Source organism: Callorhinchus milii, unplaced genomic scaffold (genome assembly GCF_018977255.1).
Source record: "Callorhinchus milii isolate IMCB2004 unplaced genomic scaffold, IMCB_Cmil_1.0 Scaffold3, whole genome shotgun sequence".
NCBI lineage: Eukaryota > Metazoa > Chordata > Chondrichthyes > Chimaeriformes > Callorhinchidae > Callorhinchus > Callorhinchus milii.
This window is the reverse complement of record NW_024704744.1, coordinates 80,549,754-80,572,852: the sequence shown is the minus strand read 5'-3', so window position 1 is coordinate 80,572,852 and position 23,099 is coordinate 80,549,754. Positions and strand designations below refer to the sequence as shown.

General features: G+C 46.0%; 1 protein-coding gene and 1 non-coding gene across 2 annotated transcripts in view; both read right to left on the bottom strand.

The window, feature by feature from the left end:
* Nucleotides 1–13,274, bottom strand: part of vps54 (VPS54 subunit of GARP complex) — a 41,751-nt gene extending 28,477 nt beyond the window's left edge. Inside the window, 7 exon segments of the mRNA XM_042333067.1 lie at nucleotides 33–173; nucleotides 644–678; nucleotides 3,188–3,275; nucleotides 4,257–4,474; nucleotides 4,477–4,497; nucleotides 4,586–4,754; nucleotides 13,215–13,274. Of these exon segments, the coding sequence (XP_042189001.1) occupies nucleotides 33–173; nucleotides 644–678; nucleotides 3,188–3,275; nucleotides 4,257–4,474; nucleotides 4,477–4,497; nucleotides 4,586–4,724 (642 nt within the window). The 5' untranslated portion in view covers nucleotides 4,725–4,754; nucleotides 13,215–13,274.
* trnas-uga lies at nucleotides 10,452–10,525 on the bottom strand. Its single transcript has one exon. It is a non-coding gene; the product is annotated as a tRNA-Ser (tRNA).
* Nucleotides 13,275–23,099: the final 9,825 nt, after the last annotated feature.

Here is a 23,099-nt window from a genome sequence, read left to right as displayed (position 1 = left end):
AAAATGCACTTGCTTAGGGTTCACTTGTATACCTTTTCTTGTAGTAATCTAGAGGAAGCCCCATCACGGGCTCCTTTTACACCAGCTCCATGGTGACAACTGAAATGTGACCAGGGCAAGACAGAAGAAAATGTAAGAGAATCCTCCAGAGCAAAGTCTGGTTTCATAAATATCTGTAAGGGAAGTAAATGATACAATTATCAATACCTTTTAGCCCAAAGTGCTTTTTCTAAAAAAAAAGCAGCTATGAGGAAGCTATACAACTACAATTAAATCAATGATAGTTTCTGAGGGTGTTATACACAAGAAATATAACCTTAAAACTTGCTCCTTATCCTAACAATTAAAATGAAGAAAAAGCCTACTTTGTTCTCACAAAAATGCTACGTGTGGCGAGGTCTATGTGTTTAGATTTACACCAACTATTGTAGCAAGCTTAAAGACATAGAGAAACACCCAACTAAAAATTATATTTACCTTGAAATCATACCAATTACACAAACATTATTTTCAATAAAATGTATCTTATGGCTTTATCCTTTCTATTGTTATAAGAATGGAATGTACGTTGGTACATTAAGATTATGCTACTTTCTTCACACAAAAAGGATAATTAGTTTTAAATGCTAAGAGTTTTTTTTACCTTAGGTACTTGTTCCAAATCAGTCCTCGATTTGTCTGCAACGATGTTAACGCAACTCATTAAAATCAGATCAACATTTCTTCATGATAATAATCATCATCACCTTTGCATTTGAAATGGCGCATTGTTGAGACATCTCAAAGTGCTTTACAAGATATACAGTAAAGTGTGATGACTGTGGTTTTTGTGGGCAAGAGTTCAGTTGCGCACAGCATTGTCCCACAAATAGCCATGGAGTGAGTGACCAATTTTATTTGGGGGAGTTGTTGGTCAGGGCACCGGGAGAAACTCCTTTTTCTTTTCAAATGGTGCCATGAAATCTTTAACGAACACCTGAACAGGCAAACTGAAATTGTTGGAGGTGCCGTCCTCAGTTTAACATCTCAACTGAAGGACGGCACCGCCAACAATGCAGCACACCCTCAGCACTGCATTGGAGTATCAGCTTTGACTATGTGATTCCAAGTCCCAACATGGGGCGTGAACCCACAACCTTCTGACTCAGAGGCAAGTGTGCTACCACTGAGCCAAGCTGATAATAAGGTCACTTGTATATTAAAAAAAGGATTGAATTACAATATTCATCTGTAAGGTGTTTGGCCTTTAATTATGAATGGCATTTAAGAAATGGCATTTAAACGTTTGTGCCCAGGGTGAAAATTCAACAGGTTAATACCCCAATTTTTGCCTGAAATACCCACAAGAATTCTTCTCTGGGTGAATTTGCAAAATGTGTCTTCGGAAGCTTTCTACGTAGTTTACAGGCTTACAGCTCTGAAAGCAGCTAACATATAGCAACATTATGCCATCTCACTGTCTGTAATCAGGATACAGTGCATGTTTTTTCATTCCTAGTATTACAAGAAAAAAACCTCCCAGCATTTATTTTAAAATCAATAACTACAGTAGAGTCTCACTGCGAGAAAATCCTGGACATCCTCAAGTCCAAAATCGAGGGAATCCGCTCAGGTGCCACTGCCCTCCCAACTTCCACCCCCTCCCAACCCCCACCCCACACAATTACCCATCCCTCCTTCCACACCTTTGAACCAGTCACCCCCTTCTCTGTCTTCAACATGGTAACTTCCATGAAGCCCACCACCTGCTCCCTGGACCCCATCCCCACCTCTCTCCTTAAATCCCAGCTCCACCTCCTTGCCCCACTACTCGCCGACATCATTAACCACTCCTTGTCATCTGGCACTGTTCCTTCCCCCCACAAAACAGCCACTGTCACCCCCACCTTGAAGAAATCTTCCCTTGACCCATCACAGCTATCCAGCTACCGGCCCATCTCAAACCTCCCCTTCCTATCCAAGGTCCTTGAGAGAGCCGTTGCCTCCCAGCTTCGTTCTTACCTCTACTCCCACTCCCTCAATGAACCCCTCCAATTGGGTTTCCGTGCTAAACTGCTCTGATCAAGGTCACAAACAACATCCTGACCATGTGTGACCAGGGCTACCTCTGTTTCTTCGTCCTCCTCGCCGCCTTTGACACCGTGGATCACTCAATCCTCTTCCACCACCTCTCCTCCCACCTCAACCTTCAAGGTTCTGTCCTTGACTGGTTCAGGTCCTACCTTTCACACCGCCTCCACTTTGTCGCGGCAAACGGCTTTTCCTCCAGCCCCCGCACTGTCTCGTGCGGTGTTCCTCAGGGCTCTGTCCCCGGTCTCCTCCTCTTCACCTCTACATTCTCCCCCTTGGTGACATCATTCGCAGACATGGGGTAAATTTCCACATGTATGCGGATGACACCCAACTCTATCTCTCTGTCTCCACCCTCAACTCCAGGACTACTGGCGTCCTGACCGACTGCCTGTCTGATATCAAGTCCTGGACGAGGGACAACTTTCTCCAACTCAACGTCAGCAAGACCAAGGGCCTCCTGATTGGCTCGCGCCAGCGCCTCCGCATCTCGGGCGCTGACAGCATCAGCCTCCATGGCTGCACACTCAACCTCACTAAGCCAGTCAGGAACCTGGGTATCTGGTTTGACCCTGAACTGTCCTTTCTCCTCCACATCCGCGCCATGACCGGCACTGCCTACCACCACCTCCGCAACATTGCCAAACTCCGCCCTCAGGCTGTCGAAACCCTTACTCACGCATTTATCACATCAAGGCTCGATTACGGGAAATCCCTCCTCATCGGCCTTCCCAAATCTTCCCTTCAGAAGCAGCTGATCATCCAAAACTCTGCAGCTCGTGTACTCTCACGCACCAGGCTCCGTGACCCCATCACTCCCACCCTCGCCCGACTCTCCTGGCTCCCCATCCCCCAGAGGATTGAATTCAAGATCCTCATCCTCATCTTGAAGGCCATCCATGGCCTTGCCCCCTCCTACCTCTCTGACCTGCTGACTCCTTACCAACCCATTGGGCTCCGGCCTGCTCCATGTCTCTCGCCCGACCTGCCCTACCATCGGTGGCCGGACTTTCAGCCTCTCTGCCCCCACATTCTGGAACTCCATCCCATGGGTGTGAAACAATATATTAATTTTATTAAAAACTCAATACAGATATCTGAATTCAGATTTCCTTACCGTTGCTGTGCACAGTGGTTGAAAGCGATCTGTCAAGCCCATCCTTAGTTGGGCATGTTTCCTTGCATTTTTCATGAATTCTTTGCCGCTGAGAACAAATAATAATATCAAATGAAATTAAAGCTGCTCAAAGAATAAAAGCATACTGAAAATCTGTAAATTATTAGGAGAATTATAGAATGTTGTGGTACATAAATGGGCCATTTGGCCATCAAGTCTGTACTGCTGTTTCTGTCCATATGAACCAAACCAATCACACTCTTACTCCACTAATTATTAATACATTCAGAGTAATACTGTATAAAGTATTTTGGCAAGGTCAAACATCCAGTTGGACTTTAATTTGTCAGGCCTGTTTTATACAACTTTTATATTTTAACAATCACTGCACTTTATCACTGCTCTCACCACAATACAGAAACATTGTTTAAGGCAATCATTGATTTTAAAATATAGTAGTACAGATCCCCATTGTAATAGGGAAAATTGTTGGTTAGATCAATCGCCTCGCAAGCAAGAGAGACCTGGATTCAATTCCAGGCAGAGCGAAATGTTGAGCAAGTTTCCTTACTTCACACGCCTGTTTATCTAGCAGTAAATAGGAAAGCGGTTGTTAGTCGAATATTGGGCGGATCGCTTTCCGGGTTAATAATCCCTCAAACAAACAATAATAATTTGGTCACCCAATCCACAACTGTTTGTGGGACACTGCTGTGCGCAATTGGCTGCCGCCCCCAAATATACAGTCAATTCATTTTACAGTATATTCTGTGAAGCTCTTTGAGCGTCTATAAGTCATGAAAAGCGCTATATCAAGGATTATTATTATAATTAGGGGTCCATAAAAGAGACCCCGTATTACAAGGGTTGTGTTATAGAGCGGTCACCACTCAGAAAGCCAGTATCAGAAGTGCCCTGCACTTCCATATGCTGCAGAGCCACAGTGTTCTACATTTCAGCCTGTAGTATATTGAAGGATAATGCAATATAACGGGGTCGCATTGTAAACGAAAAAGCTCTCTTGTGTATGTCTAGAAGTGGAGCACAAAATAAAACCATCAGTACTCACAGAAGCAGTTTCTTGTAGGTAGGGTGCAAAGTGCTCCTTGGTGATTTGCGGGAGGTAGAAGGAAGGCATAACTTCGGTCTCCATAAAATCCAATCCCCATGTTTTAGTGAAGAAATCGGATTCTCTTTTGGAAAGTCTGGGATCATTTAGTGCTGCAGGAAGGTTCACTTTGGAATGATAAACCGTCCACTTGTGCTGATCTGCCACCACTGATGGGCATCACGCAAACCTCTAGTACCTCCTGCAACAGTGAGCACAGTACTTGGAATTATAACTAAAATTATATAAATAGCACATAAATAAGGGAGTTTGAAACTGAAGTTGGTTACCTGTTGGTTCCTTGGGGCAAACATCTGGTAATGATCTAACAGTTCTGAGGGGTTTTTTGGAAGCGTCCATTTCTTTTTTGAAGATTCCATCACTGCTGCCAGAATGAGGCACTGGTTGAGAGCTGTGGCTTGAAGCCATCGCATGAGAACACCTCAAAAAGGTGCCTAGCTGTATAGAAGAGGGAAAGAAAAGCACTCCAGTCGTTATTGCAAACTTGTGGAAGCCAACAAATGCTGTTCTAAGTCAGTTCATCTTATGCCACTTTTATATAATAGATACAGAAAGACAAAAATAGAGGCACTCAGATTTAAGCCACACTCTAAAGTGCAGCCAGCAGCGCTTTTACATTCAGATGGTTGTGCCCTCTCTTTTCCCAGAGAAAACGAAACCTCAATAGAGGCTAAAGAAGAATGTTTACAACAGATGATTACTAACTATCAGGGATGTATTAGCGCCATAAGTATCTTGAGGAAATTTTTACCAAATAAGAAGTTTAGACTACAAATCTCTATTTGCCATCTCCAATATTATTTCACTAAAGCAGGCAGACTGTTAAAACAACACTATTTAAGAACAGAACTGACAAATAGAGTAAATTATTAATATCCTTGTTACTGAAACACATTTAACTGACATTGTCATGGTCCCTTGCAATTATCTTCCATCTTTAACGCAAGCAGCCATGCGTTACTGCTTAAATGGAAGACGGTTTCAAAACAACCTTAAAGTGATCCTGCCAGATCCAAAATACACAGATCCCATTCGATTTAAGTCTGGCTTGGTATACGTCTATACTGTCAGATTACCCCATTGCTAACTACCAACTGAGAACACTGTGGGTTTGAGTTGTAAAGCAGGGCTGAAGCTTATAATTTGGGGTTACTGTGCAGTATAGAGGGAATGTTACATTGCTAATAGATGAAACATTAAATATACAATCCATCTGCCATTTCTAGTGATTTAGGTGAATATTACAGATCTCTTGCATTATTTTGAAGAGCAAAGCATTGACCTAGCCAATATACAACAACTAGCCTTCATACAGGGTAGCATCGCAGAGCACTTAGCAGTGGCGGAGCTTGACACTGAGCCAGGGAGAGGAGGCAACCATAGGCAAGGTGGAAGAGAAAGGTCTTCAGGTCCAATCTGAATATTCCTTCCTCATCCAAAAAGTCATCAAAGACATGAATCATTCATCCACTTCTGTTTGTGGTCATTGCTGATTCAGATTAGTTGTTATGTTTTTTCCCCCAATAGTCACTGTTAACTTGAGACAAGGCAAAATGAAAGAGAAACAAAAACATCACAAAGGGAAAAAGAAACAAGAATATGCACGCAGGAGATAAAACAAACTAAGGGGATGGCAAACATAAGTTGGAACAAGGGGGTGTTATGAATTTGAAGAAAGCGTTCAAGGAGGAAATAGGGGCAAAAACGACGTGAGAAACAGGAACAGAGAGAAAATAGCAAGACCATGGACATTAGAGCCAAGAGCTTGTTGAGGGAAGAGAAACAGGCAGACAGTAAGCAAGTAGCGAGAGAAACAAACAGGTGGTGTATGAAATCACAAACTGTAATACAGAAAGGATGTAGAGAAGAATGGAGGCAACGTACGTGGATAGATACCAACCAAAATGAGACACATCAGCTATTTACATGTTCAGAAAATCAAATCCATAATGTAAGTCAAGACAGATCACGATATTTTATCCAGGTCTCTTGAATAATTCTATCTTTCCATCCTCGGTATCCATATGTGGCAATGAATTCTACAAATGACCCCTTATTCTTCTAACAATCCTTAAACTACGCCCCAGTCTCAATGACTCCCAAACTAAAGGAAATATTTTATACCTATTCCCAGTTAAATAGAGTATAGTATTCCTTTTTAACTCGTCATGTTTCTTCAGAATCTTACCAACATTTCTGACCCTTTAAACTCTTTTGTCCCAATGGGAGAAGTCCCAAATGAGTAAGCCTCTCTTCATATGCGTTGTATATTATCTCATACACTTTTATCCTAGAGAACCTGCATGTACACTCCATCTCAATGACATCCTTCTTGTCGTAGAAACCAAAACTGAATACAATACAACAATTGCAGCTTAACCAATGTCTTACACAATTCCAAAATGACCTCCCTACTTTCAAATTAAATACTTTACAGCTTTGGGCTACAATTGCACTTCCTATTGTCCTCCCAACACGTAGTTAACAATTTAAATTTCACCCACAAAATATACAGTCGCTACACTTTACAGTATATTCTGAGAAACGCTTTGAAGACGTGATAAGGCGCTATATTAAATGCAAGGATTATTATTATTATTAAACTGCATCTGCAATGCTATAGGTATATTATAAAAAGCAGCAGTCTCAATACAGAGCCCTTGGCATATCACAAGTTACACTGAGACAGCCTAATTATATCGATTCCCACTCTCCATCCCTCCTCAGTCATCCTCTCCATTCGAGAACTCTACCTTATATCTTCATATTAATCTCATGATATCAAAGGAGTTCTAAATGTATAAATGTCCTCATTTATAGAATTAGTTTTGCAAAACATTCAACTAGATTCGCGAAACATGAATAAATCCTCATATAAATCCTCATAAATCCTCATATAACTGTCATATAACTGTCCAACACTTTTTCCACCAGAACTAACTGCCCTGGGGTTTCCAGGTTTATCTCATTCTCATTTTTATTTAAAGACAACAATAACGGTGCAACATTCGCCCTGCTGCAATCCCTTGGAATTCTTCCCGTCTTAAAAGTCTTCTGAAATAGTTTCAGTCAGCGCTCCCACTATTTGCTCTTTAACATCCAACAGCACTCGGACATAAAAAGAATGTGGAAAAGTAAAAAGAATGGGAGCAAGCAAGAGAATCGGATCAATGTTGAGAAAAGCACCAGTGCAGATCAATGGGCTGTTTCTGTGCTGTAACATTCTCTGATTCTATTATTCCAATTAATGTCCTCCAGACAACCATGTGAAGCATCTTTAAATCTGAGGTAACAAAATGGTAAGAAATCCATTTGACTAGATTTAATGATGTGATTATATACCAAGCCCACAAGAAGGATTCTTGAAGGCAGGGGAACAATAAAGCTATTTTGTAGTTACTAATCATTTAAAATGGTATTTACTAACACTCTGTTAGTGGTGTGTAATAGACAGCTAGGTCCTTTCAGAACAGTACACAAGAAATTTGAGATTGTTAATGATTTTTATTGTATCCATGAGATATTGTGCAGACAGATACCAATTTGCAACCTGCTATCACTTGCATTTCTGCACAAATGGTAGAAAGCAATGCCCGCTAAGAATACTTTCATGTTCATTTTTTTTTTAGTTATTGCTTTACAATGACAGAATGACCACAGAATTGGTGTGAGCTCATGTCACTCTCAACTTTGATTTCAAGTTGCAAACTACTGGCAAATTTTTTGTACGTTTTACATTTTTTTAAAGAAAAACCTCCTTTCATTTGCATCTGCTTTTGAGCATACAAGCACTGCCACGTGTAGATGAAAGGTTAACTAATTTAAAACAGCTCTTTTAGTTTAGTTTTGCTTGGAACTGAAATGGGACCGCATTTAGCAATCAAGTAAAATTTAACGTTTTGTACAGATTCTTGTGACTTTGTTGTTGTAAATTGTTTTCTTTTACAAAAGTAAGAATTGTTCAAAAATAGCCTGTAAACAATACAGTATATACTGTATATACCTTTCTTCACCAATTTGCTAATACTTAGTCACTCTTCCCAGATTAAAAATGTCACTCGATTCAAATTAGTGAATCGCTCACCAACGTTAGAGCATTTTATCCAGTTTAAGTGATATAAAATTTATGACAGTCAACTGGAAACCAAAAACAACCTTTAGCAACGCCTTGACCAGAATCATCTACTGATTGAAAGCTACTGATCTACAAGAATTATCATAACTAGAAAAGGTGTACATTTTTTACCTAAGACTGTCGTATACAGAATATATTTATACCACAATTCAATGGTGTATTCCACAAGACAAAAGCCAATATATTTCGTAAATGATTGATTTTATAATCAAAATTAATTCATTGTAAATGTTTTTAAAGCACAACAACATCCATGGGTCTAACATAGCATGTTTGGAATTACCTTTGTGTCTGCTAATAATATTTACAATTAGGGCACACAATTGGTATTTATAATTTACAACTGGTTCTTACACAACATTTGAAGCTATACAGGCAGTAGCAAAAACATATTTTTACAGTTCTGAATGCCGATCCCAAGTTAATTTAAAAAAGGTCAGTTTGAATTTATTCCTGAATAGAGGAATGCTGGTAACTCTTTAATGAAGTCTGAGTACAACAATAGTGCCACAATAATCTGCTGGGATACGCTCAGAGGTGTCCCTCACAAAAAGGTGTGGCATAGCATCAAAGTGAAATCAAAGAGCCAGTGGAAGGGTTAAACCTTCTGATTCTTATCCTTAAAATAGTAAATATATTAATATAACACGTGGCAAAGTTTTCATTTTATGCAAGATCATAATGTATCATCCAAAGGAAGCATTCCTTCAAAAGTCCAGCAATAATACAATTACACTTTTATAAAGGGGTAAACAAATGTAAACAAAAGTTATCAATTTATCAGAATTTTTTTTAGAAAAAGGATATATATATAAAAGCATCTACTAGATTGTAATGACACAACTTTTGACTTTCAGGACTTGATAACTGACAGGACAGAAATGGTCTATGGTCGAGGTGGAAAGTCAGCGAAGAGATTGTGGAGGATAAGGAAACACAAGCAGTCCCGATAGTTGACAAACGCGTGTGTTCGACAGGCATATGGGTCGCCCCCATCAAGGGGAGTATGTTGATGAGAAAAAGAAAAGGACCAAGGCTAAATCCCTGAGAAACATCACAAGTGACCATATGAGAGAGAGAAGCCATTTATGGATTAATTGAGACAGGTAACAGTTCAGCCAAGAAAGTGCTGTGGAGGGAAGAAAGATGGTGATGGTATAAATTGGTTAATAGTGTTGAAGGCAGCGGAGAGATTGTTAAGGACAAAGATGTCTGATAGTTGACAAAAGGATGTTGTGGGTGACTTTGACCAGAGCTTTTTCATGCTATGGACAGGATGGAAATCAGACTGGAGGATCTCAAATAGTGAATGGTGGGAAAAGTAGGAACGTAACTGGAAGCATCACATTAAATCACTTTTCAGGGATGTTTCTTCATTCTGACTCATGAAATATACCTATTCCTGAGGTTTCAGCACATCAAAAAACGAAATTAACACTATTAAGTAAATAAGGATTATGTCTGATAGGGAATTCACAGATTATTAAAGGCACCTTTAACCTTATCTTACAAGTTTAAAATATAAAAATTACAGCATTCAAATAATTTCCAAATACGAGGATAGTTTGGTGTTCTCCTGATCACTAAGGGTATTTAGAGTGCAAACTTTAGCTGCAAGTCTAAGAATTGGAAATGATTTTGTGGGGGGCATTTAAAATAATCCTTGAATTTGATATACAGCAGTGCATTCTGTACAACAATAATAATCCTGCATTTGATATCGTGCCTTATCACATCTTCAAGACGTCTCCAAGCACTTCACAGAAAGAATATACTGTGATGTGAATTTACTGTATATTTTGTGTGCGAAACGTGGCAGCCAATTGCACACATCAGTGTCCCACAAACGGACGTGAATTGAGGGGCTAAATTATTGTTTATTAATTTTTTGAAGGGATTATTACCCTTGAAAAAGTGATCCTCCAATCGACTAACAACCGGGTTCCTACTTATTGCTAAGTAAACAGAGGCATGTGGAGTATGGAAACTGGCCTAACATTTCGCACTGCCTGGGAATCGAACCCAGGTCCTCTCATTTTCAAGACGAGTGCTCTAACCACTAAGCTACAGGACTCCATTAATTGCATGAAGTTGAGACCAGGCCGATGCTATGCAATTATACAGAGTATGCAATTACCTGAAGTTCTACTGATATTAGTTCATAACTATAATCATAACAAACAAACAGTATATATTTATTATTTCAGGACTGCTAAAGTAATGAGCTAAAGTGAGCTCAACCAATGCAATTATCCAAACGGATTATACAGGTGTGAATTCATTCTACTGACTCTTTCATACAATTAAGTGAATTGTGCAATTATCCGATATGCATTTGAGCAGAACGCAGTACCATGCCAATTGCAAAATGGCGATACCTAGTAATTGCTATACAGTTAAATGGAGCATGCAATTATCCGATACTCAATTTAAGTGGAGTGCACTGTAGCGCCTTTCACATCAGAAAGACGTCTCAAAGCACTTCACGAGACTCACTGTAAAGCGAACATTTCTCCTGTATTGGGAAGGAATATATAAATATATATATACATCTCAACAACTACAACTTGGATTTATATAGCGCCCTCCACGCCGGATGGCGTCTCAGAGTGCTTCACAGTAACGGTTCCCAGGGCCGAGCCAGGGAGAGGAGGAAGAAGGTGACCAAAGGCGCGGTGGAAAAGAAAGGTCTTCAGCCAAGACCTGAAAATAGGAAGAAAGGGGACAAGGTGAAGGGATTGAGGAAGGAAGTTCCAGAGCCTCAGGGAGTAGTGGCTGCCGACGGTGGAGCGGAGGACTTGGGGGACAAGGAGGAGGCCAGACCAGGTCGAAGAAAGGCAATGGGCACTGTTGTGAGGAGAGAGGTCAGAGAGGTGCAGAGGAGTGCAGGGATTTGAAGACAAGGGTGAGCAGCTTGAAGTCGATCCTCTCAGGGACAGGCAGTCAGTGCAGTCCGGCAAGGACTGGGGGAATCGGGGAGTGGAGTTTGGTGTTGATAAGAATGCGGGCGGCAGACTTTTGTATGACCTGGATTTTATGGATGGCAGTGGAGGGGAGGCCGGCGAGGAGGGCATTTGAATAGTCCAGCCGAGAGGTGACAAAGGCATGGACCAGGGTTTCAGCGGCTTTTGGAGTGAGGTATTGGCGGAGACGGGCGATGTGTCGGTGGTGGAAGAAAGTAGTGCTGGTGAGGGATCGGATGTGGGGAGGAAGGATAATTGGGGGTCAAACCTGACGCCTAGGTTGCGTACAGTTTCGGAGAGTTTTAGGGGGAGGTCGGGTAGGTGAAGGAGGTGAGAACCATGTGATTTTAGACGGTGACGAGAGCCAAAGAGTATGGCTTCCGTCTTGTCAACATAGCTGAAGGAAATTTGCGCTCATCCAGCTCCTGATGCCCGATAGGCAGGCTGACACAACATCAGGGGACTGCGGGTCGCAAAGAGAGGTGGAAAAATAGAGTTGGGTGTCATCCGCATACATGTGGAAATGTACCCCATGTCTGTGGATGACATCCCCAAGAGGGAGCATATAGATCAGAAAGAGGAGGGGGCCAAGGATGGATCCTTGGGGTACCCCGCAGGTTGAGAGCGGGAGGAGAAGCCATTTGTGCAGATGTAGTGCTGGCGGTTCGTGAGGTAATGGTGATGGGGTAATGGTCATTGAGGCGATGGTGGGTGAGAGGGAGGAAGGAGAGATGGGGAGGAATTTCTGAGTAAAAAGTGGCATACAAACTTAATTGGGCAAGCAGAGCTGGCAGAAGGGGGGGAGAGAGCTGGCAGAGCGGGGGGGGGGGAGAGCTGGCAGAGCGGGGGGGGGGGGGGAGCTGGCAGAGTGGGGGGGGCAGAGCGGGGGGGGGGAGAGCTGGCAGAGTGGGGGGGGCAGAGCGGGGGGGGGGGAGAGCTGGCAGAGTGGGGGGGCAGAGCGGGGGGGGGGGGAGAGCTGGCAGATTGGGAGGGGGGAGCTGGCAGAGCGGGGGGGGGGGAGAGCTGGCAGAGTGGGGGGGCAGAGCGGGGGGGGGGAGAGCTGGCAGAGTGGGGGGGGCAGAGCGGGGGGGGGGAGAGAGCTGGCAGATTGGGAGGGGGGAGCTGGCAGAGCGGGGGGGGGGGGAGAGCTGGCAGATTGGGGGGGGGGGCGGGGGGGGGGGGGAGAGCTGGCAGATTGGGAGGGGGGGCAGAGTGGGGGGGGGAGAGCTGGCAGAGTGGGGGGGGCAGAGCGGGGGGGGAGAGAGCTGGCAGATTGGGAGGGGGGGAGCTGGCAGAGCGGGGGGGGGGGGAGAGCTGGCAGATTGGGAGGGGGGCAGAGTGGGGGGGGAGAGCTGGCAGAGTGGGGGGGGGAAGCGGGGGGGGGCTGGCAGAGGGGGGGCAGAGTGGGGCTGGCAGAGGGGGGGGAAGAGCTGGCAGAGGGGGGGCAGAGCGGGGGGGGGGCAGAGCGGGGGAGGGCAGGAGCGGCGCCGTGGCCACCACTCGCTGTCCCTGTGGGAGCGTCGGCGGCCGTCAAACACCGGCGGGCGGGCGGGCGCCTCCTCCGGCCACAACCCTCGCCTCCCGCAACGCTCAAAGCGCAACCAACACCGCGGCCGCGGCCTACACCGATCCCGACCCGCCCCGACCGCCGCACAACCGCCCCACAGGTTTGTGTGAAATAGCGGATACGCGGGAGAGGGTGAACTCGGCCCTATATCCTGTCCCCCATCCGGGCTCAGAGGCCGCTGACGTGACACTCCCTCCTCCGGCGCAGGTGCAGCCAGAAGCGGGACTCCCTACCTCCACCTCCTCCTCCTCCTCCGCCAGCCGCCGCGGCCACCTCCAGCCCGGCCCACACTGCACCGCGCCGCCCGCCTCAGCCACCGCGTCACACGGTCACAACCGCGCGCCGCCACCACCACAGCTCCTCCTGAGCCTCAGCCACCGCAGCTCTCCCCCCCCCCCCCCCAGCACCCCCTCAACCAGCTCCACCAGCTCCCCCTCAACCAGCTCCACCAGCACCCCCTCAACCAGCTCCACCAGCACCCCCTCAACCAGCTCCACCAGCACCCCCTCAACCAGCTCCACCAGCACCCCCTCAACCAGCTCCACCAGCACCCCCTCAACCAGCTCCACCAGCACCCCCTCAACCAGCACCCCCTCAACCAGCTCCCCCTCAACCAGCTCCCCCTCAACCAGCTCCACCAGCTCCCCCTCAACCAGCTCCCCTCAACCAGCTCCACCAGCTCCCTCTCAACCAGCCCAGCTCCCCTCAACCAGCACCCCCTCAACCAGCTCCACCAGCTCCCCCTCAACCGGCTCCCCCCTTCAACCAGCCCCCCCCCCCCCTCAACCAGCCCAGCCTCCCCCTCAACCAGCTCCCCTCCCTCAACCAGCCCAGCTCCACCTCAGCTCAACCCAGTTCCACCTCAGCTCAACCCAGCTCCCCCTCAACCAACTCCCCCTCAGCTCAGCTCCCCCTCAGCCCAGCCCAGCTCCCCCTCAGCCCAGCCCAGCTCGCCCTCAGCCCAGCCCCCCTCAGCCCAGCCCCCCTCAGCCCAACCCCCCTCAGCCCAGCCCAGCTCCCCCTCAGTCCAGCTCCCCCTCAGCCCAGCTCCCCCTCAGTCCAGCTCCCCCTCAGCCCAGCTCCCCCTCAGCTCAGCTCCGTCTCAGCCAACTCAGCCGGTTGAGGGGGAGCCGAGCTCACCTGGTTCAGTACCGCCTTTCACGTCAGGAGGACGTCCCAAGGCGCTGCACAGTTGGGTCATGACCCGAGCAGTACCGCCTCTCAGACCAGCCCCACCCCCTCTCAGACCAGCGCCCCCCTCCCCTCAGAACAGCTCCCTCCTCAGAACAGACCCTTTCTCAGAACAGCCGCCCCCCCACCCTCTCTTAGACCATCTCACCTATAGCTCTTAGGGTAGGTCCTTCTGCATCAGTTCCTTCTGCTTCCAGGCCAGTGCTGCACTTTCTCCACCAGCTCCAAGCACACCCTGGGTGCACCTTTCCTACACCTCGGAACAGGGCCGTTCTTTCTGCACCTGGTTCCCCTGGGCAGGGCCACTTTTACTGCACCAGGACCCTTTGCTCCCAGGATAGGGTTGATCTTTCTGTTCCCAGCCTCTCCTGATATCATGGACAACTGTGCTCCAAATAACCGATCATTCTGTTTACGTGGCGGAATTGTCACACGTGTCCGTTATGTTTGTGCACGAATACAATCACTACATTTGACAGCAATTACATGTTTTGGCGTGTTTCAATGTGGTTAGGCACAATATAACTGCAAGTTAATTCTTTTTGTATTTTGGTCAGCTGGGTGCCTGGCACATACAGTATCCAAACCAGACAGAGGTATGCCACCTACACAGGGAAATTTCCACTGGGTTGGGAATGAGTACTTTCTCCCTGGAGCGATGCATCCTGCATTTCTAATTCCAGACAGCATTTGGCTCAGGTTGGTGAGAGCTTTTCTTTTGCAACAATTGACGGTGGGGAAAAGAGAAAAAAAAATGTAAACCATTTTTGATAACATTTAAACCTGCAAGTCTGATTTCTTTTGTGATTAAGTTTCAAATGTCTTCCTATGGGCCACAATTCAGGGCTTTGGCTACGTTGAGTCCATGGTGAAGAATGCAAGACACTAAACTCTAGATGTACCTATTTTCAAAGCTTTGGTAAATTTACTTGTGAAAACCAGTGTGGCAATTTGCCCGTTTTCATTCTTCAAAATATTTTTAAAAATATTTTACAGAAAGGTTCTTATTCCCTCCCAGTGCAAAATACATTCTTGCACCAGAAATCATTATACTATTTTTTTTAATTATTTAGATAAATTATACTTTTTTTCACCAATTTTGTTGATTGTGTCACGTACCCCCCGAATCACATCAAATGCCAAGTGCGAAGAGGTCCTAGACTTCTTCGCCTCAAAGATTGAAAACATCTGCTTGACTGCATCACCCTCCCCATGAACCTTCCACCCCACCCAGATCATCCACACTACCTTCTCCCTCCGCCACAGCTCCTGTCACTCCCCCCTCCTTACACTCCTTTTCCCCCATTTCTTCCTCCTCCCTCTCAACCATAATCACCCTGATGAAGTTCACCACCTGTTTTGGGTGGGATGTTCACCCGACGTGAAAGGCGCTTTACAAATTTAATTTTATTGTTGCTGCCTCGAACGCCTCCCCACCCAGCTGCTGGTCACTCAACTCTCCTTCCTCTCCCCCCTGCTGGCCGACACGGTCAACCAGGCTCTCTCCTCAGGCTCTGCTCCACTCCCCCTGAAAACCGCTGTCATCGTACCCCCCTCAAAAACTCACCCTCGATTCCTCTAATCTCACTACCGTTCCATTTCAAACCTACCCTTTCTTGCCAAAGTCCTGGAACACATTGTTGCAGGTCAACTTCGGTCACACCTCTCCCTCCACTCCCTCCTCGAGCGCCTGCGGTCTGGTTTTCGCCTGCCCACAGCACAAAGACAGCGCTTGTCAAAGTCACAAACCGCGTCCTCCCTATCTGTGACCAGGGCTCTCTCTGCCTCCTCGTCCTCCTGGATCTGTCTACCGCATTCGACACAGTCGACCACACCATCCTCCTCCACCGCCTTTCCTCCCTCATCCATCTGAGTGAGACCGCACTCGCATGGTTCAAGTCTTACTTAACCACCTCCATTTCATCTCGGCAAATGGTTTCTCCTCCCGCCCCCACCTGGTCACCTGCTGGGTACCCCATGGCTCCATTCTTGGCCCTCTTCTTCACCTTATCTATATGCTCTCTCTGGGCGATGTCATCTGCAGACATGGGGTAAACTTCCACATGTGTGCGGATGACAAACAAATCTACTTTGCCTCCTTCAGTACCAACACCCGGTCCTCCGATATTCTATCAGCTTGTCTGGCAGACCTCAAGGCCTGGATGAGTGCAAACTTCCTACAGTTGAATGTGGGCAAGAAGGAAGACTCCCCCACATCCAGTCCCTGACCAGGGCCGCCTTTTTCCACCCCAGCCTCCCATCCTACCTTACTCCAAATGTAGCCAAAACCCTCGTGCATGCGTTTGTCACCTCCTGCTTGGATTACTCCAATGCACTCCTCGCCAGTCTCCCCAGCTCCACCATTCACAAAATGCAGTTCATTCAAAACTCTCCCACTCGCATACTGACCCGGACCAAACTCTGTACCCACATCTCAGTTCTGGCCAGGCTCCACTGGCTCCCCCTCACTTAACGGATAAACTTCAGGATCCTCACTCTTGTGTTCAAATCCCTTCACTCTCTGGCACCTCCCTACCTCTCTGACCTCTTCACTGCCCAATCCACATCACATCAGCTCAACTTGCATCGGCCTCCTGCACGTCCCGTGCACCCTCCACCCCACCATCAGAGGTCACACTTTCAGGCACTGTGCCCCAAAATTCTGGAACACGCTCCCTCAATCCCTCTGCCTTGCCGCCTCTCTCCCCTTTTTCAAGTCCCGCATGAAAACCTTCCACTTCAAATGCTTACGGCCACCCTCCCTGGCTCAGAGTCAGGCTCTACTACTGTTAGGCACTCTGAGACACTACCCTGGGTGGAGGGCGCTATATAAATGCAAGTTGTTATTGGATAAATGAGTGTCTTTCAGTATCTCATACTGTGCATGTCTGGGTTTATTAGTCCTTTGAGAATTGAATGTCTTTTGATACTTTGAAAATATGTTTCTGTTTTCTATCATGTAAAATCTGTTAAAATTGCTGGTGAGAATCGTCAGTTGAGTGGAAATACGGACCATTTATAGATGGTTGGACTTGTCTGCAGCCCGCCACTGCTGTCCAAAAGCAAAATAGGGCAACCTTGCTCCAACCCAAATTTGGGAGGACAAATTTGCTATGGGGAGAGCACAGTGAAGTGGAATTAATTTGGATAACTCTTTCAAAGAACCGGCCTGGGCACTCTAGGCTGAATGGCCTCTTTCTGTGCTGTATAATTATATGATTCTAATCCAGTGTCTTGTTTTGTGTGAGCAGTGTTCAGCCCAGCAGTCAATTGCTTGAAGATGATCTTCTGGCCCCGACCCATAAAGCCTTATGCTGAAAGACTGGTGTTGCTCACATATTCTTTCACTTCCCCTACCCAACCTTCCGATGTGAAGTTCACAGAAGCTGGAGAAGCGCACGAGTGAAGTTTCCTCTAACAATCAGCAGATGCTTTCTGCCTCCGCTAACTTTCCTTTGCTTCCAAGGCCAGTTCCCTGTGTTCTGAGTATTGGCAGTTGGGCCATCTGGAACTCCTTCCTGGATTTCCTTAACATTGCTCCCTCCATTGCTTCCTTGTAGGCCTATCTCAAGACCTTCCTCTTTCACCCTACCTTCGGTCATCCTCCCATCCTCACCCTCTTGCCCTCTGCCCCTCTAGATTCCAGCTCAGGTGCAAACCCTCGACTGTTCAGGACCTTGGGATATCCTCCTATCGTGAATGGAGCTGTATAAATGCAATTAATTGATGATGTTGTCTGCGGGAGCGAATTGCAGATGTTCGGAAGGCGTTTTGCACATGGGATGAAGGTGACACACGTAGCAACACACAGCATGTGAAAGACTGTGATGTCAAATGTGCACAGGCGAGGCAAGTTCAGATCCAGCAATTACATTACAGTAAATGATGGATGGTTAGTCCGCCCTATATGCCTATTTCATGACTGTGCTCCCCTTTGCCCAGATAAAACAGAACTATCTACCACCACATCACCACCATTCTAGGCCTTTATGTAATGCTTTAATGTAGAATTCAATTCTGTTTATTTGTTAACATAAATGCCTCAATGTCAGTTCTGCTTCTGTAAGTGAGGGGGAGGGGTTCATTGTTTTAAGACTTATTTCACTATTTGCACTAGAATCATACTTTGCAAATTAAAAGCATTTTAAAAAGTTGAAAGCTCCTCATTGCTTTAGATCGTTAAGTGTCAATGCAACGTGAGGAGCGCACAATTTGCATTTATATAGCGCCCCCACATGCAAGATAGTGATCATAAGTACGGTTGAAGAGGAAGATCTTCAGGCACAGCCTGAAAATGGAGGGGGCAGGTGAAAGGATTGAGAGTGTTCTGGAGTTTCAGGTCGTAAATGAAAGCACGACCACTGATGGTGGAAAGGAGGGCATAATGGACAAGCAAGATGCCTGACAGATGAGAAGGTTGTACAGTCGGCATCAAATTTAGTTCTGCTTCATGGCCAGTTAAAGCACAAACTCGAGAGTTGGCCACAAACCAGACCTTGTGGGCTTTTTTTCAGACCAATCTCTTTTTACTGGCCTCCTGCACTGGAAACCTTCTCGGGCAGCAGCAAAGAAATGCAACACTTTGTTCCAACTTTCCGACTGACTACCAGTTTTCTTCCTGATGGAAAACACACGTACAGATTTGCCCTCAAAGATGGAGAACGGCCAGGAATTTTCCATAGGATACATTATTCTATGCACTTCTACTTAAAAAAAACTACTCAACAATTTGTTACAGCAATTTTCAGATGTGGAATTGGAGTATTATTTACAACAATTTGCACTTATTATCGTGCCCTCCACGCAGGGCAGCATCTCAGAGCGCTTAACAGTGGTGGAACACCATTTGGTGGATTGGGGAGTGAAGAGGTCAGAGAGGTGGGGAGGTGCAGAGAGTGAAGAGATTTGAACACAAATGTGAGGATCCTGAAGTCAATCCATTCGGTGACGGGGAGCCAGTGGATCCTGGCCAGAACTGGTGAGATGTGGGTAGTTTGTAGCTCTGGAGTCCTGTAGAGTCCTGGAGTCCTGTAGCTCAGTGGTTAGAACACTCGCTTTGCAAGCGAGAGACCTGAGTTCAATTCCAGGCAGGGCGAAACCTTGGGCAAGTTTCCTTACTCCACACAGAGCCTAATAATAATCCCTCCAAAAAAACAAAACAATAATAAATTGGTCATTTTCAATCTACGACTGTTTGTGGGACATTGCTGTGCACAATTGGCTGCCACGTTCGCCCACAAATATACAGTCAATTCACTTTACAGTGTGTTCTGTGAAGCGCTTTGGGACGTCCTCCCGACGTGAAAAGCGCTATATCAAATGCAAGGATTATTATTATTATTATTATAATAGAGTTTGGTCCGGGTCAGTTTGCAGGCAGCAGAGTTTTGAATGAGCTGGATCTTGTGAATGTTGGCGCTGGGGAGACCGGCGAGGAGTGCATTGGAGTAATCCAAGCAGGAAGTGACAAACGCATACACGAGGGTTTCAGCTGCATTTGGGGTAAGGTACGGTCGGAGGCGGGCAATGTGGCGGAGATGGAGGAAGGTGGTCCTGGTCAGAGACCGGATGTGGGGGAGGAAGGACAGCTGGGGGTCGAACCGGATGCCTAGGTTGCGCACTGGTTTGGTGAGTCTGAGGAGGGAGGTTGAGGAGTTTAGGTTCGTAGGAGTGCAGATGTTGACGGGAGCCAAGGAGTATGGCTTCCATCTTGTCCATATTCAGCTGTAGGAAGATCTAAACCCACTGATATAAATACAAACTTAAATGGTGACCTGTAACCTATTGCAACCATCTAAAGCTATTGCTAACTACAATACTAACTCTACCTTTCCTCTTCTACCCTCAACTCCACGACCACCGATGTCCTGACAGCTGCCTGTCCGACATCGAGTCCTGGACGAGAGACAACTTTCTTCAGCTCAACGTGCGAAAAAACTGAGGCCCTCCTGATTGGCTCCCGTCAGCGCCTCCGCACCTCAGGCGCTGACAGCATCAGCATCCAAGGCTGCACTCTCCACCTCTCAAAGCCGGTCAGGAACCTCGGGGTTCTGTTCGACCCTGAGCTGTCCTTTCTTCCTCATATCCGCACCACAACTGGCACCGCCTTCCATCATCTCCGGAATGTCACCAGACTACGGCATTACCTCACCCCTCACGCTGCTGAAACTCTGGTCCACGCCTTTATCACCTCAAGGCTGGACTATGGGAACTCTCTCCTCGCCGGCCTTCCCGGCACCTCCCTCCACAAGCTGCAGGTCATTCAGAACTCTGCAGCTCGTGTACTGTCCTGCACCAGGCTTCGCGATCACATCACTCCCACCCTCGCTCGCCTCCACTGGCTCCCCATCCCCCAGAGGATCGAATTCAAGATCCTCATCCTCACCTACAAGGCCATTCACGGCCTCGCCCCCTCCTACCTCTGCGACCTACTATCCCCCTACTTACCTGCCCGTACCCTCCGTTCCTCTGGCTCCGGTCTGCTCCACATCCCCCGCCCTAACCGCCCTACCATCGGTGGTCGGGCCTTCAGCCTCTCAGCCCCTCGGCTCTGGAACTCCAACCCCAGTGCCTTCGCCGCCTCCTCCCTTTCCTCCTTCAAGGCTGGTCTCAAGACCTTTCTCTTCGACCGTGCCTTCAGCTCCCCTCTCAACTCTCTACCCCCTCCTCGCTCCCTCGCTTCCCTCCCCCTGACCATTTCCCCCTTGCTCGGGTCCCGACCCAACTGTCCAACGCCTTGGGACGTCCTCCCGATGTGAAAGGCGCTCTATAAATGAAATCTTGTTGTTGTTGTAGATTATATTAAGATTTGTTACCATCAGCCTTCCCCAGTAGCACAAAATTTGTGCTAGAGAAGATGTGACAAGGTTAAGTATGCTAGTACACGTTTCTGTACTTGGCCTAAGTGAAACCTTACTGGGAAGCAATATGCTAAATTAAAGTCATCTGAGAATATGACTACTGTGCTATACTTTCAAAAGTAATAAAATTTGAAGGCCAGGCCTCTGTAATAAAATCCTTTGCGGAAATATGGTTTGAGTGCAAACTGCTGTTGGCTAAAAAATCCTGCTTTTTGACAGGGAACTTTGCTCCATTTCACTTGGACACCAAATTCAGAAAGATTTCAAAAGTATGCCACTATTCTGCATTTTGCAACTATCTTGCCTTTTTTTGCCTTTCAGTGATATTGACTACTGGATACAGCTGATCCATCTCTTCAATCATTTGAACTTGAGTAAAAGGCACACAAGGGAAAGAGGTTTGAACATCCTTCAAAAACAAACCGATAAATGGGCAATCAACATGAAAGGACACACAATGTTAATTCTCAACTATTTCTATCCTTTACTAACCTCCTTGATAAGTTATCCCCCCCAAATTTCACCCGGTTTCTACATACATATGAGAAACACAATTCCTTTGGTCACATTTTCCTCCCCAACCAGTAAGGACCGAGATCAGAAACTCACATTACAAGTAAATCACGGTGTAATTCCAGCTCATTTCAAATTGTAAGCACCTACATGGTGAAATTGCACTTGGGTCTGGATTTACTCTATTTATGTAGCATATTAAGAGAGTCTAGAAATTGGCAAATTGTTGAATTCACCTCCTAATGCAGTCACTACTTTACGATAAAAGCTATGAGGCACTTCCCGACGTGGGAAGATAGCAACAACAACTTGCACTTATATAGCACCCTCCACGCCGGGCGGTGTCTCAGAGAGCTGAACAATGGTGGAGCCCAAGGCCGAGTCAGGGAGATGGGGAAGGAGGGAGCGAGGCGAAGGGGTTGAGGGAGGGAGTTCCAAAGTTTTGGGGCACAGTGGCTGAAGGCACGGCGCCGATGGTGGAGCAGAGGATTTGGGGGACGCGGAGGAGGCTGGACCCAGCAAATCGGAGGCAGCAAGTACTACTATGGGGAGGTACCATATCAAATGCAAGTATTATAATTCAGTCTTTTTAGTTTTAAATAGATCTTACAGAAAATACTCCAAAATTAAGGCTGCATTCAAGAATTTAACAATTTTTGAATGGTCTAAAATGGTATACAGAATAATCTTGATCCAGTGGAATTTCTCCCTACATAATAAGTACTGCAGTAGCCTGCCTGTCATTATCTTTACTGTATTAATATAGCATAATTTTAAATATGAACATTTATTTTGCACACGGTCCTTAACTATTTGCTGACATTCCATATTAAATACAGTACAGGATCTATATTAAATACAGTACATGCTATTTTCAGATCTTTTTCAGTGTTATTAATTTAGGTTCAATTTACCTTACAGTTCAGGCGATTTTTTTGGGTCAGCCCAAGAATTGGAAACCCATCACCATGTTTAAAAGTATCCAAATCAGATAGTGTCCCACATGTTTGCCACCTACACATGGAAATTTCAAGTCTGTAATGGATATGCACTCTGACACACCCTGCTGACCTAATTCCAGAGTAATATAAACTTACATATTTATATAACGCCTTTCACTATTAAAATACAGGTTGGTGTTAAAGTGGAGATTAAAGGGACCACTAGTGCTATTTCAAAGAAAATAAATTAACTTTTCTCCCAGTTTATATTTCCTCCCATAATCCCAAATTCAAATTAAATGGCAACTCATCACATTCATTATGGGACATTGCCAAATCAGATTGGTTGCCACGTTTCCTATTATATATAAATAATTTCCTCTCCACTCAATTGTACATCATTTATGAGATTTTATTTTATGTGAAATACACTGTGTAAAAAAACAGTTGTTTTCTGGCCATTGATTTTCTGATGAATCAAGACAGAAATATTTGTAGGACGTAAGCAACTGTGATTGTATACCCATTCTCCCGAGTCTTTTGTTATTTAGGTAATATAATGCCAGGCACTCCTCAAGACCCTGCTCCAGCAATGGAGGCAACTCACTGTAGA